At 37.6% G+C, this 22,762-nt stretch overlaps 1 protein-coding gene across 2 annotated transcripts in view; it reads left to right on the top strand.

Annotated features, from left to right (window-relative positions):
* Positions 1-22,221, top strand: part of LOC117400301 (syndetin) — a 171,470-nt gene extending 149,249 nt beyond the window's left edge. For both annotated transcript variants that reach the window (XM_034000044.3, XM_034000043.3), the window contains 6 exons: positions 2,836-2,984; positions 7,621-7,717; positions 7,972-8,130; positions 13,465-13,586; positions 19,284-19,473; positions 21,498-22,221. In XM_034000044.3, coding sequence (XP_033855935.2) covers positions 2,836-2,984; positions 7,621-7,717; positions 7,972-8,130; positions 13,465-13,586; positions 19,284-19,473; positions 21,498-21,617 — 837 coding nt within the window. In that variant the 3' untranslated portion in view covers positions 21,618-22,221. The remainder of the gene's footprint in view (positions 1-2,835; positions 2,985-7,620; positions 7,718-7,971; positions 8,131-13,464; positions 13,587-19,283; positions 19,474-21,497) is intronic.
* Positions 22,222-22,762: the final 541 nt, after the last annotated feature.

Below are 22,762 nucleotides of genomic sequence, written 5' to 3'. Positions count from 1 at the left end.
GTCTACTGGTTACCAGCATTTAAGTCAGCTAATTAGTTGTTTTGACCTCAACAGTGGCTTGAGGAAGGAAATAAATATGTAAACAGAAAGTAACTCATATGTTTTATACAGACAATTGCAAAGGTGTGAGGAATGCATTTTCTTGCTTATTAAAATATTTTGTCTGTATTTAAAGAACGTACCACCAGAAATGACCAGATAGGTTTGTATACGTTCATTCTATAGTTAGAATGCACTATGGGGCATTGTTTATGTCTCCTACCTTAACACCATTTCAGCTCCCTGTGAGGGTGTCTTAAACAAATGAATGGAATGTGTTTATTTGTGAGTTATCTCTCTCTGTTATTAATTTCACTCTTCAGTTGTTGTTTTCCATTTAAAAGATTTATGACTTGAAAGAGCTATTGCACTACAGAGAGTCAGCCATCTGTAAGACCCATCACTTCAGTTAATAGCTTTGGTAATTTCTTCTTTGATATAACCCTTAAAAGTATCGCTTGACATGTATTTACCTCATAGGGATGTCTGCTTTGTTTTTTATGTTTTCTACATCTCAGTTTATTATACTTGCAGAAGTTTGTTGTTGGTAGACGCATATCTGGCAGAGCAGTAAATGAATGGCTATGATTTAACAAATGATGTATGACTTTTACTGGATTGCGTATTAACATCAAGTAATGTAATAGTAAAATATCCCTGTGTAATGAAATGGGATTTTGATTTATTCTGGTGTTAAGGCATAAACAATGCTCTAACTCAGTAGGACATTGAATGCATCATTTTTGTTAAAGGTTCAGTGCGTGTTTGGTATTAAAATTAGTATCTACAGTTATTACACTGTATACTTTTTATTAGGAGTTAAAGGGGCACCAGGTTATTATTGCTGAGATTCTAAGGGAAAGGCTAACGTTCCACTCTACTGATGCTTAAGTTCAAGACTTGCCTGTCAGTCAATGTCTTGGAGTTCTTTATCTTCCATCTCCCTACTGCCTCCTTTGCATCAATATCTCCCTTCAGGTAGGCCCATGAGCCCATCAGCTGGCCTGGGATGATCTCTAACTGCTGTCAGAGAAGGGCAGATCCTGGGCCACATTCTCTACTAACGTATCATTCAATTAACTCTTCATCATACCTTTCTGCCTTGTTACTTTAATCCATCATGACACAGTTCACTTGTGTCTTTACAAAAAAGCGTTGCTGTCTTTTAAGAGTCATATTAATTCATTAATTAAAATCAGGGGACACCATTTTCTTTCTGACTAGTACGTCAGCATAATTATTAGTTCTCTGTAGGTTGTTGCTTCAGAAGCACATAGAAAAGGTTTCTGAGCTTCCATTTTCTTTGAGGAAACCTGAACTGTGAAGTATTTAACTTGTCTAAGGCAGTGATAGAACATAGTGTACTAGCAATATGAATAAGAAAGCTGTGTGGCACTGAGTTTTTACAATGGAGGATACGGACAACATGCCCCACATGTTGACCTGTTCCTATCCAGTTTTAAATAACTTTAGCATAACAGGCAGAAGTATTAAAGGGACTAGGAGCATGGTTTTAGCAAAGGGAGATCATGTCTAAGTAACCTGCTTGTTTTTTTGAGGATGTAACGTCGATAATGGATAACTACAAAGCATACAACATGGTTTATTTAGATTTCCAGAAAGCTTTTGACAAAGTCCCGCATAAATGATTAATTCTCAAACTGAACGCAGTAGGGATTCAAGGAAATGCATGCACGTGGATTAGGGAGTGGTTAACATGTAGAAAACAGAAAGTACTGATTAGAGGAGAAACCTCAAAATGGAGCGAGGTAACCAGTGGTGTACCACAGGGATCAGTATTAGGTCCTCTGCTATTCCTAATCTACACTAATGATTTAGATTCTGGTATAGTAAGCAAACTTGTTAAATTTGCAGACGACACAAAAATAGGAGGAGTGGCAAACACTGTTGCAGCAGCAAAGGTCATTCAAAATGATCTAGGCAGCATTCAGTACTGGGCAGACACATGGCAAATGAAATTTAATAGAGAATGCAATAAAAATGTTCATTATAAATATCATATGGGAGATACTTAAATTGAAGAAGGAATCTATGAAACAGACCTAGGAGTTTATGTTGACTCGGAAATGTCTTCATCTAGACAATGTGGGGAAGCTATAAAAAAGGCCAACAAGATGCTCGGATATATTGTGAAAAGTGTTGAATTTAAATCAAGGGAAGTAATGTTAAAACTTTACAATGCATTAGTAAGACCTCATCTAGAATATTGTGTTCAGTTCTGGTAACCTCGTTACAAAAAGGATATTGCTGCTCTAGAAAGAGTGCAAAGAAGAACAACCAGAATTATCCCCGGTTTAAAAGGCATGTCGTATGCAGACAGTCTAAAAGAATTGAATCTATTCAGTCTTGAACAAAGAAGACTACGCAGTGATCTGATTCAAGCATTCAAAATTCTAAAATGTATTGACAATATCGACCCAGGGGACTTTTTCGAGCTGAAAAAAGAAACAAGGACCAGGGGTCACAAATGGAGATTAGATAAAGGGGCATTCAGAACAGAAAATAGGAGGCACTTTTTTACACAGAGAATTGTGAGGGTCTGGAACCAACTCCCCAGTAATGTTGTTGAAGCTGACACCCTGGGATCCTTCAAGAAGCTGCTTGGTGAGATTCTGGGATCAATAAGCTACTAACAACCAAACGAGCAAGATGGGCCGAATGGCCTCTCGTTTGTAAACGTTCTTATATTCTTATGAGTGATATTTAATTGTTATAATTGTTATATTGTTCTTTCCATTACACGCAACATTTGCTAACTGGCACACTCTTTTACAGGAGGCCGCACCAGAAACTACTGGCAGCCATGTAGCTGGTGAAGAGAGAAAGGAAAAGGTGCCAAGCCCACATCTCAGCCAGTTGGTGGTTTTAACTGCCAGTGGAACACTGTATGGACTTGCAGAAAGAGTGGTTGCAACAGAATCCTTGTAAGATCTTTTTCACTCTACTCTCAAAAATGTATTAGCTGCATTAGCAAATGAAAACATATGTCGATTTGTCACTCTAATTCAGCAGTGATACTGTTACACCTGCCTGTATAAGTCCTCCTAAGGTGTAAGTGGTATGTTTAGACACTGCCATGCAGAGCATATTTTACTTTACAGGGTTTGGACTGCAGTATAATTCACTTGCTGCGGGGTGCATTTTGTGAAGTATGAGCATCTACTGTTTGCCTACTCATTGGCACTAGCACAATGATTATAAATCAACATTATGTGGAAAACGCATTCAATTTATACAACTGACAGTGTTGGATCAGTTTCCTGTGGTACTGTATACCATGGGGTAGAATTATAGCAATGTATAGTACAGCATAGTGGTGTTTCACTGTTTGACACATCAAATAATTGTGAAATATCAAAGGCAGTGAATCAATCGAATACTATAAACATAGCCTTACCATTAATTAACCAAAATAATCAAATTATAAAATAACAAATATAATTGCTTTATTACTATTACTTAACTGACTGATTTTGCCTTCTTTGTGAGACATAAAAAGTTCAGTTTCAAAAGTTTATTCACCTTCAGAACAGTATTACAGAATGCCTAATTTCCTAAAATGACCATTAAAGCTATTTTAAAGGTTATGCCTTGTGTAACAAGTAATGAATTTATTTCCATAATGGAATCATCAGTGGACCTCTAAACGTGTGTGAAGAAAGATTAAATAGAGTTAAAAGGGTGAAGGATTAAATGTAAAAAGGAAATGGGTTTGCTATCAACATAATAATCAGTTCCATGTACCAATCTAGATAAAGTTCAGTTTATGTTCAATTTAGGTACCTTGTTTCTCCATTGATGTTTTTCATTTTAAGTATCATTGTTCCTACAGTAAATAGGTTATGTTTATTTAGTGCCTCAAGGGCCAACATATCCTTAATGGTCCTCACTGCACGATTTAGTCTTTTAATATATTTGGACCACTCACGTCAACAACTATGGAAGCGTCAGCTAGCATGGAACTTCTTTAGGCTCCTCAAGAGACTTTGTGATCACCAAACTTTTATAAACTGTTGCAGAACTGTTGTATTTAATACATAAAATATACTCAACCAAAACTGCTCAGAAGATTGGTTCTAGGATTTTTTTGTGAAGTGCTTACATGGTTTGCAGAAGGCTGAGGTTCAGATCTTGTTATAATACACACAGTAATTAAAGGGTGAAAAGAAAACATACCTACATTGAGGCACTGTCCTTCTCTTATTGGGTTGTGTTGGGTTATATAAGTCATGCAACGAACAGTGCCAGGTCAGGTTTTTAAACTCGCCTCTCTAAACTGCAGTGTATTTGAAATGTAAAGTGAGTGTGATTTGCTTGAGCAGTTTAGTAAATATATTTAATTGTTTAATTGTGGTGACGATTCTATCCGGAGAGTCTCGCAACAATGATTAATCGTATTGCTTGAATTATTTTATAGAGTAAATAATATCTATCAAAACAGTGCAACACCATTATTATAGATAACTTTGCACTCACCTGCACTCTTTCATTTAACCTTGTGACAGCAGGTAAAGTTTCTATTTGTTTAATATGTCTTGCTTCACACAGCCCCACCCAGTCAGAGTCTCAGAAAGCCAATCAGCTGCTGTATAGGTGTGATTGATGGAAATGATCCTCGCAGGCAGCTGTGTGCTTTTGGTAGCAATTAAGTAAAACAATTCAATTAATTTAGCGACAGTTTGCACAATTCACTCTCACTTTACTGAATACATTGCAGTTTAGAGAGGTGAGTTACAAAATCTGACCTGCGTTAAAGTGTCCTGAGATTCTGGAGTCTGTTGACAACCCTACTCTCAGATCAGGTGACACAGGTTGAATCGTCATTAAAGAAAGTAGAGGGTTATGGCAGAGATGCAGCTCTCCTTTCTTGTAAAGGTAAACGGTTATGTATTTTGACGTTTCTGTTGTGGGGGGAGGGGGCTAGCGGTAAATTGTGTAAGTTTCAAACTGAAATCTTATTCAGGGATATATTTCCATTCGGTAATACAAATACGATTAACTAAAAGGCTCAAAACTATAGATTGCGCACAACTTTTTTAACTCGCTTCACAAAGTAAAAAGTGGCAATAATAATAATACATTAACGTACCTGTTTCTTAAACTAAAATGTTTTTTTTTGCAGGTATTCGACACATAACTTTGTATTGACCGCTCCATCTTTACACTCCTCCCTTTTCTATGTTGTCTCCAGCTGCTGTGCTCGGGGTACAAACACTGGAAATCGACAGCTTGAGACTAGTTTGATAGATGAGTTTTCAGTCGACTAATCATGCCTAACTCGACATCATATGTTGCCAAATAAAAAGTTACAGGCAGAGGATTTGCAGAGTTCAGAGGCAGTGCGTAAAGAGCACATGTTTTGTTGGATATTTACTTTTAAAGTACAAAATGCCAGACACATTTTATCAATTTGTATTATACATTAACTTATGTAAAAACTGTATGAATTTATTTATCAGTTAACCGTTTAACCTATTAAATCCCTAGCATTCATTAAGTACCAAATGGCAGAACCAGTACAAGTGGCATATCTGCACAGTGCTGTACTGTACTTACAGTATAATTGAAGTGCCAAGTATGTGAAATTTACCTGCCGCAGACCAATGTAGCTCATGATTGTTTTGAGATTCAGCCTTTATTAGGGAGCTCCCCTAAATCCCTTGTTTAGAAAGATACAGGGTATTAATGCTTGTGACGGAGTAGCTGTCTGCCGTGTGGATGCGTGCATTCGCTGCTGATTGACAAGCAAAAGATTAAGATGGAGGTTAAAGTTGATAGGCCCTACTGGCGAACAGGATTTATTTACATATCAACACACTGAACAGCTCCGTGACACTACCAGCAATGGCAGAGCACGGATCACATACAACACAGTGTACGAAAACTTTGGTAGGATCTACAATCTCTGAACTAATCTTCTCTGTTCAATAATAAACTAACGTTGCTGAAGAGATTGATCAAGGCAGGTAAACGGCTAGGATGGGTATGCGACTATTACTGTACTGAGTCGCCCTTTTTATCAATCAGCATTTATTTCTGTAAACATGGCAACATTGCCCTAATTTTTTATTCTAAAACCCAACATTATTACATTTTTAAATTACATTTTTAATAATGGTCTGATACTCTCATCTTTACCTTTTTTCTTTTAATAATGGTCTTATACTCTCTCTTCCTTCAGATATTTTTGCGAGTAATAATTACAAAATATCTGCCTATATTTAAGTATTAGTATTCGTGCAGTCGTCTCTCCGCACCGCCTGCCAAGTTCACATTCACACTTAATGACGTTTTCTTCCTACTGTTACTGTTAGCTAATGTTAACCACGGTGCAGACCTTGGGTCAAACCAATATGTTTGTGTAGGGAGCATTTATTGTGATTGTTTATAAATGTGGCCCATCCTCTACAGCAAGGTATAATACGTAAATAATGAGCCTGCCCCTTCTGCCCCATGGGTTAGGCGCCTATGTACAGTTGTAGTCAAAAGTTTACATACCCCAACGGAAATGTATAATTTCTCAAAGTTTCTCAAAAACAAAAGAATTGTAGGAAAAATCTCTTGAAGCAAAAGTTTTGCTTTTGTGGATAAGGAAAAAAAAAAAGTTAATAGATGTCTTACAATTATTTATTTAGCTTTTTTTTTTTTTTGCAAAACTCCAAAAATGCTAATTCAGAAGTATTCATACCCTTTGATGCAATGATGGTAATGTCTACAAGGTGCTGGAAATTTGAGTATGATAATATAGAACCTAATTCTAGAAAAGTCTAGAAAATGCTAGATTGTAGGTGAACATTCTTTGAGAGTTTAAAAGGGTTAGAAATAGGATGGTTTCTGTCATTACCAATAAGTCAATATGGGAAAAAGTAAAGAGCTATCTGAAGACCTTAGGCAGAAAATGATTTATTGTCATAAAGCTGGAGAAGGATACAAGAAGATTTCCAAGAATTTGAGTATTCCAAGTTCAAATATTGTTTCTATTATCAAGAAGTACAAGACTCATGGTACTGTCATAACGCTCCCTCGGTTTAGAAGAAAGAAGGTTCTTTCACCAAGAACAAGTATAAGAATTGTGAGGAAGATTAATAACAATCTGAGATTGACTGCCAAAGATATTCAAAGTGAATTGGCTGCAAGTGGGACTGGGGTTTCCATTACAACCATAGGTCGAATATTGCTTGGTGAAGATCGTTCCAACACGACAACGATCCAAAGCACACATCACAATCTACTTCAGAATGGTTAAAGAATAAAATCAAGGTTCTGGAATGACCTTATCAAAGTCCTGATCTAAATCGAATTGAGAATCTTTTGTATGAGTTGAAGAAAGCTGTGCACAAGATAAGTCCTAGGAATTTGAATGAACTGGAACAATTTTGTGTTGAAAAATAGTCAAAAATCAGTAAAGAATCATGCCACATGTGTTTATTGTAACTTTTTTTCCTCATCCCTCAAAAGCAAAACTTTTGCTACAAAAGCATCGGTAGCGAGGAGCAGTTTAATATGTTGTTTTAATTAAGCATGTTTCAAGGAGAATTCTGATGTAAATGTAATTTGCAGGGTGTTTCTGGCTGAGCAGTTTGAGTGTCTTCAGCCTCATCTTGACACTATGATTCCTGCAGCAAAGAAGCCCTTTCTTCAACAGTTCTATTCCCAGGTCAGACTTCTATCATTTAGTACCGCACATACCTGCTGTACAATTCGATTTCCTATTGACTTTTTACATAAACACTGTAGGAGATTACAATATAAAATAAAAGATCTTTGGTATGAGGGTGTATACTGTCTAGTGTTGTTGTGGAGTAATATAATGTATTTCTCTCTATCTATCTGTCTGTCTGTCTATCGATCTATCTATCTATATATATATATATATATGTACACAAAATACTTCTCCAACTTTTATTACAGACTGTATCAACTACCAGTGAACTGCGAAAACCCATTTACTGGATTGTGGCTGCCAAAGCCATAGATTATGAACAGATGCTGCTACTTATGGCTGGAGTTAAATGGGACATAAAAGAAATTATGTCTCAACACAATATATACGTGGATGTCCTTTTAAAGGTAATGTTTCTCAGGGGAACAGTTGCTTTGGCACAGTACTTTCAGATAGGATTATAAGTCAGATAATAAATACGCCAATGTGAAATAATCATTTTGAATAGCCTGTTTAGCACTTGAATAAATGCAGTGCCTGCTTGTAATTAATTGTAAGGGCTGTTACATGAAACTTGTGCAGGTCATAAAGATTCATTGAGTGGAATGGCTATTTGAGAAGTCATTTCACAAATCTGTATTAAATTGCTGTAAACTTAGGAACTCATTTCTTCCATTTGCATTCACTGCACATTTTACAGTCATTTTCAATACAGTGTTTCAGTTTAAATGTATCATGGATCATTACATGTGCCTCCTCTGCCATCATCTATGATTTTTTATATGATTAGAATAATTCTATTTCCTCACACGCTGAATATCAAATTATTATGTCCTATAATGTACAATTAGATCTAAAAATGGAAAATAAGATTTCCTGATGAAAAAATATAGAAACTGAAAGGTGCATTGTTAAAGTTCCTGGGAAGTGGTGGGCTTTTCCTTCGAATGCATCAAGTCCCCTGGACGATTGTTTCTCCGATTGTTGACTGGCAAGGACCCAAAGATTGAGCACCATGTCTCGTTCTCAGTGGTGCCTCAGACATCGGAGGGTTGGCGGATCTGCATATACCTGAAGTGGTGATCCTATTCTCAAAACTTGCTTGTGTATAAGAAAATGATCGGGTATGTTTGTGAAGATATAGCACTGTAAATGCCAAGTATAATATTCCTGGTTCATTATGTTTATTTTACATATGTCGGGCTAATAAACATTCAAATAATTAATCCTAATGGATCAGTCTTGTTGTAACAAGTCAACAACCATACTATGTTGTTGGTGTCTATTAAAAGCTTTGCAGAGGGTTATAGCTGCTGATTTGGTTCTGAGATATTGTATAAGATCTGAAAACATGTTATAGGAAATAGCACATGTCCGGTCAAAAGAGATTAAATATGTTAGAAAAATATTTACCTGTACAATATAGCAATTAGTTTTGGTCCCAAAAAAATATGCAAATCATGTCCCCTTCAATTTAATTTGCCTCTGGAATGTCACATTAAAACACTGCTCATCAAATTAGGATAGTATTGCCTGTGTTAAGATGATTTTAAATAACCAAACCAAACCAAGTGGCTAAGGATTATAAAAACAGATTTGCAAGGCATTTAAGACTTGGTGCAGAGCAGTTGGATTCCCTTAACTATTACCAGTGATTAGGTCTCTGTAACTTGTGATTTTTTTTATCATGAGTTTCATTCATCCCCCCATGCTCTTAGAACAGAATGCATGCATAGGCCCCTAACCCATGGGGCAGAAGGGACACAAGCCCCCTTTGAATATGGGGGGTTCAAACTATATAAGAACATAAGAAACTTTACAAACGAGAGGAGGCCATTCAGCCCATTTTGCTCGTTTGGTTGTTATTAGCTTATTGATCCCAGAATCTCATCAAGCTGCTTCTTGAAGGATCCCAGGGTGTCAGCTTCAACAAAATTACTGGGGAGTTGGTTCCATACCCTCACAATTCTCTGTGTAAAAAAAGTGCCTCCTGTTTTCTGTTCTGAATGCCCCTTTATCTAATCTCCATTTGTGACCCCTGGTCCTTGTTTCTTTTTTCAGGTCAAAAAAGTCCCCTGGGTCGACATTGTCAATACCTTTTAGAATTTTGAATGCTTGAATCAGATCACCACGTAGTCTTCTTTGTTCAAGACTGAATAGATTCAATTACTTTAGCCATATATTTTGTCCCTCCAATTTTTTTGAGCTTATATATATATATATATATATATATATATATATATATATATATATATATATAGACACACACACACACACACACAGAGTGCTCCCTTGCTATAACGTGGGTCTCGGGGGACACACAATATGAGCGTTATAACCGAAGAGTGTTGTAAATGGGGGAGGGGGTGGGGGGCGCTGTGGGACACATAACAACGCACATCTGACTAAAATACAAAATAAAATAACTCCCTCTCTATAATGCACATATAGTGAAGCAAAAATGTAACTTTCCGTGAATTAACCATGCATAAAGCACCATGATTTCCATTACATGAGAGTAGATGTTAAAACTTCATGCTGATTTGAACTCGGCTCTCGCCAAGATAAGCACCGACTAAAACGTAGCTTTACAGTAAACTAATGTGATCCATTTGCATCTCCATCCGTTTGCATTTCTTTCCATCTGATGATATAGATATCCTTCTGCCTGGTGGTGATGGCTGAAGTGTAATGCTGGCTCCAGGGATCAGTTTATTTTGCCTCCCCAGCGCATCAGCACACACACCGGCTGCGATGCTGGCTCTGGGGATCAACCACAGTGCGATTTCCCCAGCGCATCAGCATGACAACCATCTGGATTGAGCTAAGTAGGGTACTTCTCAGGGGTCTTCAAGTGGGCACCTTCCATCCTTAGTGTTTCATCGACTAGCCCATGACACCTCAAGAGGGCTCGACCAGTGATTCTGGTGTCCCAGCATCACCCCCCTCAGTCCCCCACTCAGCTCAGCTCAGCCCAGCTTACTTACCTGCACATCAGCGTTACTTTCTTTCTATTGTGCTTGAGATCCCCAGCCAGAATCTTTCCATCTCAACCACAGCCAGTTGCTTCTCCTTTCTGCTGCTTCAGATAAGTTATTCACTGTGCTATGCAACTCTTGGCCCCTGAACCCAACGTCTCTGAGAAACCAGGTTGTAGAGTGTGCCACAAATCCTCGACAACCCAACTCCACTGGGTAAACCCGGAGTCTTCATCCTCGCTGTTCCGCTTCAGCAGCTAGTTGACCATACCAAAGTTTCTTCCTCTCATACACCTCATCCACAGCATCCTCCTCCCATTGCACTGTTAACTCTACCAGATGAACAAGACGTGCTGATCCAGACCACAAGACATATGTTGATCTGATGAGGAAACTGATCCTGCTCTGTTCCATTGTCCATAGGTCTTGCCAGTCGATCTTGTGTTGTTCCACACTCTCCTATCTCATCCATTCTCCCTGGCCTGGGAAACTGCCTTTACACACCTCACCCTCCTGCTTTTGCACCTCGTTGACTACCAGCTTCCTCCGTTGAGCTGGGGCTGCCTTGTGCCATGTAGGAGGAGCTGAACTGAGACCAAGACTCCCTCTTCCATGCTGAACTTGCCCCATGATATCACCGATTCGAAGGGCAGCCTTTGCATCTTCCATGGCTTTCTTTGCCGCCCACTTTCTTCCAGTTTTCAACACAGGTTCTGCCTCTCTTACGGATTTGTCGCATGAATCAACTAATGTCATTTCCAGTCGCACCTTGGCGCACTTAAACTCCTCGGTTAGAGCAGAGACTGGTAGCTGCAGTATTCCTTTACCATAAAGTCCCACTCTGCTGAGGCAGCGTGGATCTCCCAACCATTTCCTGACGTATGAATTGATTCTCAACTGTTGTCAAAGAAACCTCGCACACAGTCAGTGGCCACAGCAGCCTTGGCAGTAGACCAAACTGAAAGCACCAGAGTTTGTTTGCCCGGTAAAGCACTGGTGTTTATGCTCTTCAACCCTTCCGCTGCTTGTTGTCTAACTTCTCCCACACAAACGGTGTCCTTTAGATCCCTGTCGTACCATCTCCCAAGACTCTTCACTGGCTTCTCAGACACTGTTGGTATTGCCTCACCATTAATGTAGAACCTTTTAACTACTACTTCGCCTTTAATTGATTTAGTGGGCTTGAATTGCATTCGTGCCCACTCAATGTTATTGGTTAATTTGCCCAATAACCGATTAGTGCAGGCTACTGTTGTAGTCATGGTTGTCATGTCATCCATGTATGCTGGAATTGGTGGTAGTCGCATTCCAGAATCCTAGCGCTCTCCTCCCACTACCCATTTTGATGCCCTAATAATTACTTCCATTGCCATGGTAAAAGCCAGTGGAGAAATGGTGCACCCTGCCATTATTCCAACTTCTAGGCATTGCCATGTAGTGCTGAATTCTGAAGTTGAAAAACTAAATTGCAAATCTCCAAAGTAGGCTTTCACTAAATTTGTTATTGTTATTGGTGCACTGGAAAAATCAAATGCTGCCCAAAGAAGTTCATGTGGCACTGAACCATATGCATTAACCAAATCCAGGAATGTCACATGGAGCTCCTTCCTCTCCTTTTTAGCTGACTGAATTTGTTGCCAGATCACATTGATGTGTTCTAAGCATCCTGGGAAACCTGGAATGCCCGCTTTTTGTACTGAAGTGTCAATGAAGCAGTACTTTAATAGGTAAATTGACAATCTCTGAGCAATAATGCTGAAGAAAATCTTGCCTTCTACATTTAATAGGGAAATAGGGCGAAACTGACTGATGCTTGTAGAATCTTTTTCTTTAGGTATAAAGACTCCACCTGCTCGGCGCCACGCTCTTGATACAACCTGTTTTTCCCATGCCACTTTCATCAATTTCCACAGGATTCGTAGAACTCCATAAGCACTCTTGTATACTCTGTACGGAACTGCATTCGGCCCTGGAGATGATGACGCTATTGCTTTTTTCACAGCTTGCTCTACTTTTTTTTAACTGTAATCAACACTATTTCTTGCAAAAAAAAAAAAAAAAGCTAACATTCCCACTTATCATTTTAATTAGCACTTAACAGTGAAGCAGTATAGCTGTGACATTTTTGAGAGGAGGTCAGTCAGGAGTCTGAAAGCTTGCATTTAACATTCAAAATGACTAAGGGTATTAACAGTAACAAATTAAAACTTTTAATTAGAACAGTGGTTTTGTGTTTCTACCTAGCAACATGACTTAAATGCCGGAGATCCTGAAAAAATAAATCTGGTTGTTGACAGTTAAGTTTGTGTGAGCCATAACCGTGGCTGTAGTAATCCCATTGTGGCATTGGTATAGTAGTTTAATATTACACACACCAAAGGCCCCCACAAAAATGCCTAGAAAATCAACTTTTACAATGTTTTTTTACAGTAAAATGTTTTTAATCTGAAGTTCATTAAAAGCCAGTCTTAGAGGCAATGCTAGTTTTAAACCAGTGTCCACACCTGAGCATTTTTTCAATGTCATCAGTGAAAGAAGAACCCTTCTGTACTGGTGACATTAGAAAAGGACTATACTTTCAAGGAATCATCTTAAACCAGTTGTATCGTACCTATGCCATTCGTGATAACAAGTTTTGCCAGGTGTCTGTTAATTTGACTGACCAACAGAAGATCAGGTGTCTGATACGCGAACCATGTTCTTCCACCAGCTTTGAGCACCTTGTTGTTGAATGATAATTCAAGGTTGTCTGTCTTCTTTCAGGAGTTTGAGCAGTTTAACAAGAGACTTGGAGATGTTTCCAGACAGGTGCGCATCCCTTTGCCTGTGTCTAATGTACTTTGGGAACACTGCATTCGACTGGCTAACAGAACTCTTGTGGAAGGGTAAATTACAACATGTTTTATTTGTGATTCTAATGCCATTGCATGTGTTGTTCCAAATGAATAACCAGAACAGTGCAACGTATTGTATTTCAGTACTTGAGCAGCAACGGGTTTGGAATATTCCATTGTATATGTAAGTGTATTCAAAATGTTGATTATCCATGTGATGCTCATGATTAATTTGTCACCTCTTGCAGTTTTGATTAAATATGTCCTTGTTTAAATTATGAGACAGTATTGCTAAGAGCTTGACATGTTTAATTATTTGATCTTTCATAAGTTGTTCCTTGTCACTCACATTGATGGTTTTTATTTAAAATCAATTAATTACTAAACTACTAAAATTACTGTTTTTCTTAAAACGATATTTAAAAAATGTTATTTCTTATCCAAAACTCATTGTAACAGAAAAACAAATCATTAAACCTAGGGATGCAAATCGGTTATGATCAGTTTTTTATCATCTCTTTTTATCCACTTTTTCATCTGTTTTTCGAGTCCAGTTGTTTTTTGGTACAGGACATACCATTATTATACACGTCAGGGTTTTTAGTTTTTTAACTGTGATAAATAAGTTAAATACAGTGTTACTGCATCACTCATACCAATGTATTATACAATTAGACACACTGTAGAAAGAATAAAATAATGTATTAAAAGGTATTAAACTTTGTTATTTATTATTTTCCTGGTACCCCCATTGTAGCCGTAATCGGTTGTAAGTGGCAAATCACGTCTGAGTTCATGGTTTTTGAAATTGCAATTATTTAACCAACATGTTGGCTTCAAAGTGATTTGTGTGGCAGCATTTTAAAATAGATTCTGGTGAGGAAACACTTCTAACTTAAAATGTCACCTAGATTTAAGTCAGCAAAAAACTAAAGTGAGAACTCAGGTCCGATGCAACCCCCGAAAAAAAACAAGCAGAGTTGTCATTTAGTATGCAGGTTTATTATAGCCCGTTAGTATACTCTATACGTGAGGCCCTTAAACTTAAATTCAGTCAAAATGCAGACAGAATGCAGCAACTAAATAATCAGAAAAACAAAACTCATTTCAATACAGTAAATGAAGCTTCCTTAAACTGACCTGCTCACAGAAGTGTCTAATTTTAAGCAGCTTCCAGGTATTTGTCTGCAGCCATAAGGTAAAAACAGCTTGACTGAAATACAATTTGACCAAACCACCGTTCTGATATCTTTCTCTCACCATTGCCGTTGCTAGGATTTCACAAACTTTAGTTTACTGGTTGATACGATACTTGCGAGTTGCGATTAAGCAGGAGACCTGTAACAATTTTTTTATTTCATTTTTTCCTACGTTTACAGTGATTTTATTTTCTGTAACGTTGCGGTGAAGGCCTTAATAGCTGGACCAAATAGCAAGAAACCAAAAAGCGTATCACTTTCACAGTGAGTGGGAGGAAGATTTTTTCACTACTGTAAATTCAAAATGCATGTGTCTGGTCTGCCATTCTAGCGTAGCTCTTGCTAAGAAAGGAAATGTCGAGAGGCATTTCAAAAGTGTTCATAAGAAGTATGAGAATGGCTTTCCAGCTAAAAGTGAACTACCAATCAAAGGCAGCCACGATTGCATCATTCTGGGTCAGTCACATACTAGCTAAGCACAAGAAACCATTCGAGGATGGAGAGATTGTAAAAAAAAAGCATCATTAGAGGCAGCAGACTCATTGTTTGATGATTTAAAAAATAAACCAGAAATCATTTCAGCTATTAAGGACATTCAGCTCTCCAGAAATACTGTTACACAGTGTTCAGAAGTGATGGATGGGGATTTGAGGGAGTAACTAAAGAAAGACATGAATGAGTGTGTGATCTTTTCATTTCAATTTGACGAATCAACAGATGCGATCGACACATCTCATAGCGTTTGAAGACATGACCACTAAAGAGGAAGTCCTCAAAATCATACCGTTGAAAGGAAACACTCGAGGAGAGGAAATTTGTCAAGCATTCAAAGACTTTATCAATAACATACAGTTGCCCATTTAGAAACTTGTGTCCAGAACCACGGATGGAGCACCAGCCATGACTGCCCATTGGGTTCATTGCTCTTTGCAAAAATGATGAGGACTTAGTTATCACTGCATAATTCATCAACAGGCTTTGTGTGGTAAAATGCTGAATATAAAAGATGTCATGGATATTGCGCTCAAGATTTTGTGTTCAATTCGGACCAGAAGTCTGCACAGGTGCCTTTTCAGGTCTCAACTGGAAGAAAGTGAAGCTGAACACACAGACTTCTTGTTACACATGGTGGCTGAGCAGAGGAACATTTCTGCAGAGATTTAAGGATCTGTTGACTGAAGGAGTTTCTGGCCTCAAGAGATGCTGAATGCAAGCAATTGGAAGATGAAAGTGCCATGTATTTAACAGCATTTTTTGGGTCCACCTAACTCTGCGAGTCAGCGTTCTCAAACATGAAGATCATCAAGTTCCGGTCCGCTCTAACAGATGATCACCTGGACATCTGCTCGAGGCTAGCAATCAGCAGCTACAATCCAGACTGTGAAGCTTGCTGATGCCATGCAGTGCAAGTCATCCACATCAATTTAATAAGGAGAGAAGGTATTAGTTCTCGTAATTTTAGGCAAAAAGTATTTAATCATTTAAAAAAAATAGGTACAGTCTGGCACTACTGTATTGTGCAGCATGTAGGTATGTGTGAAGAAAGGGGGGTGGGGGGTGGAAACCCCTGACCTAGATGAAATATGAAGCCATGGTTATCCCTACTGAGGGCAATCAGGGAAGTGTTGTCATAACCTTTGATTTATGTTACCATATTAAAATTATTGAGGGATGTCAATATGAACCATCTACATGCAGCAATGTATGCAATGAGCTTCCAAAAATGCAGCTTGCTTTTGTATTACTGCTGTGCAACTTGTAAAAAAAAATTGGAACCATACTGAGATAGTAATGCTAACCAGACTGCATTCCCACCTGCTCAGGTCAGCCATTAATCACATGAAAAGAACCATGTATTTGGAATTGTCAGAAACAAAGATGTCAAAATGAGTCATGATTTTATCTGCATCAGTTTGCATAGCAAATCTAAGTGGCCCCCAATGATAAAATGGGGTCACCTTTGGGTTTAATATTTGAGATGATATATAGGGTTACTTATGTTGTGAAGTTGACTATTGTTTGCAAAGTAAAGCAGCACTAATGCTTCTTATTGCTTCAGTAACCAAGCGCATTGAAACATTTCTGTCTTTTAAACAAATTGCTTGCTATGGCAGGGTGAGAGCCCTTAATGTATATAGTGTGTTTGTGGGAATGTAAGGTTGGCAGGGATGGGGTTAAATCTATCCCTGCCAGCAATCAGGTGTGACCATTCCCCAATTAGGTAATTGGTGCTAAATGAGGAATGGTCACATGTATAAAAAGGAAGCAAAATCCTTTGTTTTGTGGAGGAGTTTGGAGGTGACGGTGACATGAAGTCAAATGCCCAGTCAACAACTGTTTAGTCTTTTGTTTGACTGTTTTATTTTGGCCCTCGTGCCCTGTTTCTTTAAGTAAATATGCACACCAACGCTTAAACTGCAGCTTTCTGTCTCTGGGTCAAATTCTATTCAAATTCAAATACTATTTCATTTGTTTATTTTTTTGTCACACCTTAAAGATCAGGGCCCAGCTAAGTATGTGTATTTTGATATTTGACTGGAGGCAACAGTAAATAACATCACCCTTGTCTCCAATTTTCAAAGCAGACGTTTCAGTCCTTTCATCTTAGTACACAATAATACATGACTAAACTGCTGACACCCCATCCCAAGGCTTTGTAAGTTTACTTGGAATTAAAAACTTATCAGAAAAGCTTATTTAGAGATGAAAATAAAACAAAATAATTGTGGATTATAAAATAAAATTAGGTGTTTTTCAGTGACTTCTGTCAGCCCACAAATGCAACAATGTTGAAACGAGTACTGAAAAATAAAGTACAAAATGGAAATGAGCCACTGCAAGCTGCTTCCTGCTCATAATTACACCACCAGTCTTCTACTTTAAATATAAAGAAATCTCACTGCTGCTACTACTACTGCAGTGTTTAATTAGCAGCTTTGTCAGACTGGTTCTGTGAGCCATTCTTGCATCTGGTGTTTGTGTGTGTGTGTATATATATATACACACAGTTTGTGGTTTATGTGCAGAAAATCACAGGAACATGTTTTTAGAATCTGTCATGTCTTTCATCAATTCAGAATTATTATACAGTAGCACAGGACATGTGCCCCATTGGTGTTTGGTCTCAGGTATTAAACAGATTGGGGCCATCTAAATGTGGTCTTTTAATGCAGTGATTTACATGAATTACCTATGCAGTGGGATTCATGAAGACAGGTGTTCTTTAACTTTCACGTTTTTGCCGGACCCAGGATGTATTATTGTTCTTGTTGTTTTTAAAATATTCCATGCAGAAAGAATCAGCTCACATTAAGGTTGACGGCGTGTGAGGCATGGCAGCACAGTACAAGCATGCAGTGAGCAAAATTATTTCTGGCTCTGCTGGCTTTGTTATACAGGGGAAGAAAACACAGAAATACATTGAACTGAAAACGAAAACTAGAAGTAATGCTAATGTGTCCACTCTTGATATTTAGCCACAGGCATGTACTTTCTTCAGAGAGTGATTATTCAGAAAGACTATTTAGTGTACCAGTCTTCAGATTGTACGGTACACACAGAAAGTGGCCTAATCACACTGAGCAGCATCTTGGCATTGGTCTGAATGTTTGTCCCCAGCAAAATCATACCATGTGGACAAGATGGCTAGATGTATTAGCCTCTGTACACCGGAACATGCTAAATCTGTGTTCTTGCACAGTTTCAAAATGTAAATGTCATACATTTAATTCATCGAGAAGGAGTTTTTTCCTCTGCACTAATTATTATTATTATTATTATTATTATTATTATTATTATTATTTAGTCCTTTAGCAGGCGCTTTTATCCAAAGCGACTTACAGAGACTAGGGGGTGAACTAAGATTCAACAACTGCTGCTACAGAGTCCCTTACAATAGAACCTCAGTTTTACGTCTCATTGAAGGACGGAGAACAACGGGGTTAAGTGACTTGCTCAGTGTCACACACAGTGAGTCAGTAGCTGGGATTCCTGGACATGTTTTTTTTATTTAGAAAAAAGAAGCTAGAGAAAATATGGAATATGTGAGAAACATATGTACCTATACATTATTATATGTGAGTGGAACTGAAAGTGGTCTGTAACCAGTAGTTACAAAAAGGCTATGTGACGCAAGTAGTGTGCCTATAGTGATCATGTGGCGTTTGAAGGTGTCTTACACATTAAGAAAATATTTAGCGTAGTTTCAGGTATATAGGTATTCAAACAACCACCTGCAGTGCAGGATTAAGATGTGTGCAAACGCTACATTAGCTTCCTAATAACCTGCTGTTTCAATGAGGCTAAGGTACTCAAACGCTACATTACTATCCTAATAACCTGCTGTTTCAATGAAGCTAAGGCACTCATGAACAAGTTGAACATTATTAATTAATTAAAAAATTCCAGACCTGCTTTTACAAGATGGTGAGGATGGGCAGTCAACACATATCTGCTTTGAATGACATATTCACTTTCTCTTCAGGAGTGCTTTGAATATATTTATACTTTCCATAGCTGTCATTTCACTGTGTCCTCTTTCCCTCTTCAGCTATGCTAATGTCAAGAAATGCAGCAACGAAGGACGTGCCCTGATGCAACTGGACTTTCAGCAGTTTTTAATGAAGCTGGAGAAGCTGACCGACATCAGGCCCATTCCAGATAAAGAGTTTGTGGAGACCTACATTAAAGCCTACTATCTGACTGAGAACGATATGGAACAGTTCATCAAGAACCACAGGGTAACACATTATTTGCTACTAACTCTATTGTCGTCCATGCTTGTTCTAAATCTTCTTGCTCAAATCATAATATAAAAATGATTAAAAGATGGTACCAACCCTGTCCTAATAGTTTGAAAAATTAAACCTGCCATATGTCTCTTGTTAAGTTTTACCACTTCAACGTATTTTGCATATTTTCTGGGATTTAAGTGACGTTAGTATCCAGTAAACTGCAACAATATATGGACACCAATATAATGCTAGAATATTGTGGGCCTCTAGAATTCAGCCTTGTCTGCAATAAATGGATAGGCCCTAAAAGTAAGGAGTAACCTTAAGGCCACATGTGTAACTCACTGACTGAAGAATAAAGAACAAGCAGTGAACCAAAATAGTTTCATTACAAGAAAAAGGGGACTGCTGTCAGTGCTAATAAGAGTAAAGAGTAATGAATTGCATTAATATGAATTACACATTGTGCAGCATGCTTTTCAAAATTGTGGGAATAATTATGGACACCGTACAGTAATTCTGCCAGTCTGTTTTCTGTGTGCTTGACAGACCGTGTACCAACAGTAGATGAATCATGTTCATTTTAGCCTTTTAGAACGAAAATGAGCTGTACCTTGCATTGTGTAGCATTGTTATAGTAGTTGGTGATTATGATTAGCTGAGCTACCAAGCTTGAGTCTCCCCACAGGGAAGAATTCCATCTCCAGATGTAGTTCTAGGCAGGAAGGAGGTAGGCTTCTCTCTGGAAAAATTCCTTTGGACCCCTTTGGGGGAAACTATATTTGTTCTCGTATTTTATACCACATTACCTGATGTTGCCAGCTGGGACTGAAGCTAACAAGTAACGTTCTTTTCTCTTGCATCAGAACTCGTGGAAAATACATGTACCCCTTGAAAAGTTTAATCCATAAACAGCTTGTCATTTAATTGAGTCAGCCACAAATAATAATATGCCATTGTAAGGGGAATGTTTTTTTCTGTTTTCATCTGCATTTAAGAAGGTATATTTAAATACTCAATACTTAATAGTAATTTTAACTGCAATTCATGACCTTTTCCGTTTTCATGCAAATAAATTGGTTTTGTTGAGAACCTCGGGCAAATTGTAAAAAAAAAAAGGTTTGTTTCTTTTTCCTGGTATGGTGAAGTAATTAACAATGATATGACTTTTAAAGACCTCATTCGAAGCCCACTACACCTCGCTACAGTGGTACTTCTTTGGTTTCGGCTTACGATTTTTTGCAGGACCCCAGTGGCAAATAACTGAGGAGCAGCAGAAAATGGATTTAGATGTGTACTTAGAGTAACGTGCCTTGCGTTACACAGAAGCTCAAAAGGGACATATTAAAATAGCTGGGGAAGACCAGGGATGAGTCTGTAGGTTTGATTAAATTGCCCTTTTGAAGGTAAATCTGTACAGATCATAAAACAGCTCTTTTTTTTTCTTTTTTTTTTTTTTTAAGAATCCATTCTTTAGTGTCCAAAGAAAGAAGCCTTGTTGTTGCTACTAAATTGTGTATACGTATACAGTTCCTTAGCAACAAAATTAGAAACATTTACATGTACATAGTGGGAGGCATAGTTACAAGATCGTGCTATTTGTGTTCCACCTTATAACGAGTATAAAAGGGCTACTGTAATGGCATTATGGAGCAAATGGGAGCCACGACCCTACCGTGTTATAACCGATTCCACACTATAACGAAATGTGTTATAACGGGTGAGCACTGTATTTGATTTTAACAAACATTTATTGATTTTACTAAAATGTTTAACATTCACAGATGGTTTTATTGAGAACCAATTAGGGCCTATTAGACTGTTTATACAGATGGTTATAAAAACAACTTGCAGGTGACATGAAATAATAAAATAAAGAAACACGACGATGACATCTGCGTGATGCAAGATGATGAACTGCTTTTTTATGTTAAGAAAAAATAATGTGTCAGTTCAAATGACACATTATAGAATAGAAGATAGTTTGTTCCTTTCTGTCTGGGTAATACAAATGTGTTTTTTTTGGCCAGGAATATTCCACCAAGCAGCTGACCAATCTGGTGAGTGTTTGTCTCGGATCCCACATAAACAAGAAGGCGAGACAGAAACTGTTAGCAGCTATTGATGACATCGACAGACCAAAAAGATAGTTTTTTAAATATCCTTTAATGTGGGAACATATCTGTCATGGATGGCATGGTTACAGCAAAGCAGATGTATAATGGTCAATTAAAAAATTACATCAAAATATATTGTGCATGTTAAACTTTTTGGAGTACTGTATTAAAAGCTGATTAGGGTGAATTGCTTTTCCTGTTGCATTTTACATGCCCTGTTTTTGTCCAATCTATTCTCTATGTGTGTTCTAGAACGCAAACTATGTCTGGTGAATATAGATTTATAAAATTGCAATGCATTTTTAACCTGTATTGATAAGAAAATGGTCAACATGTTATTAGGTGAGTTTTGTCTTAAATGGAACATGTATTCTCAGTCCAAGTTTAGAGGAGTTGTATTTTCTCTTGAGTCAAACACTTCATATTTTTTGACCGTATGCCACTAATTATTTGGTCCTTGCTAATTAATGCATAGGGTGCTCATCATTATTTTGACTTGTTTATGATTACAACTTAAAGAATAACAGATTGTCAGTGAGTGAATTGAGCAAATGTAATACTGTATGTTAAATGTAATCTGTAAAAAGTGATTCAATTACCAAAATTATGATTACACAATAAATACTCTTGAAATCAAGTGTTTGGGGCATATCTGTTTCCATTTGTCAGCATAAGCTGGTATTGGATCTGTTATAGGGGACTACGCAATAATACATTCCTTTTAAGGGAATATACATACATCCATACATACATACATACATACTGTATATCTTCAAATGGACAGAATTTACAATTATTTCAAATTGTACATATCCAATAATTTATAGATCTGTCAGAAAACTAGGAAATGCAGACTGCATGGAGAATTGGAGCACAGGAAACATCATAATAAAACTAAATGCTATGCTGTACCGTGAAGACCTAGTAGATCCATGTTTTATATTTCTAAATACGAGTCGAGTCTTACAGCTGTGAGTTAAAGATTTCTCAGTTTTAATGCTAGAGGAAAAGGATCTGCCTAATTATGTCTCAATCCTAAAATTGTAGGTGATGCAAAACTTTTGGCCATAGCTGTACATGATATGTAAAGGTACAGGAAAAATATATAAATTATGTTGTAATGTATCATAGTATATTTTTGTATTGTAACAAATATTTGGAAATACATTCTCCACAAT

This window comes from Acipenser ruthenus, chromosome 4 (genome assembly GCF_902713425.1).
Source record: "Acipenser ruthenus chromosome 4, fAciRut3.2 maternal haplotype, whole genome shotgun sequence".
Lineage (NCBI taxonomy): Eukaryota > Metazoa > Chordata > Actinopteri > Acipenseriformes > Acipenseridae > Acipenser > Acipenser ruthenus.
Note: the sequence above shows the minus strand (reverse complement) of the source record. Positions and strands in the feature narration are given on the sequence as shown.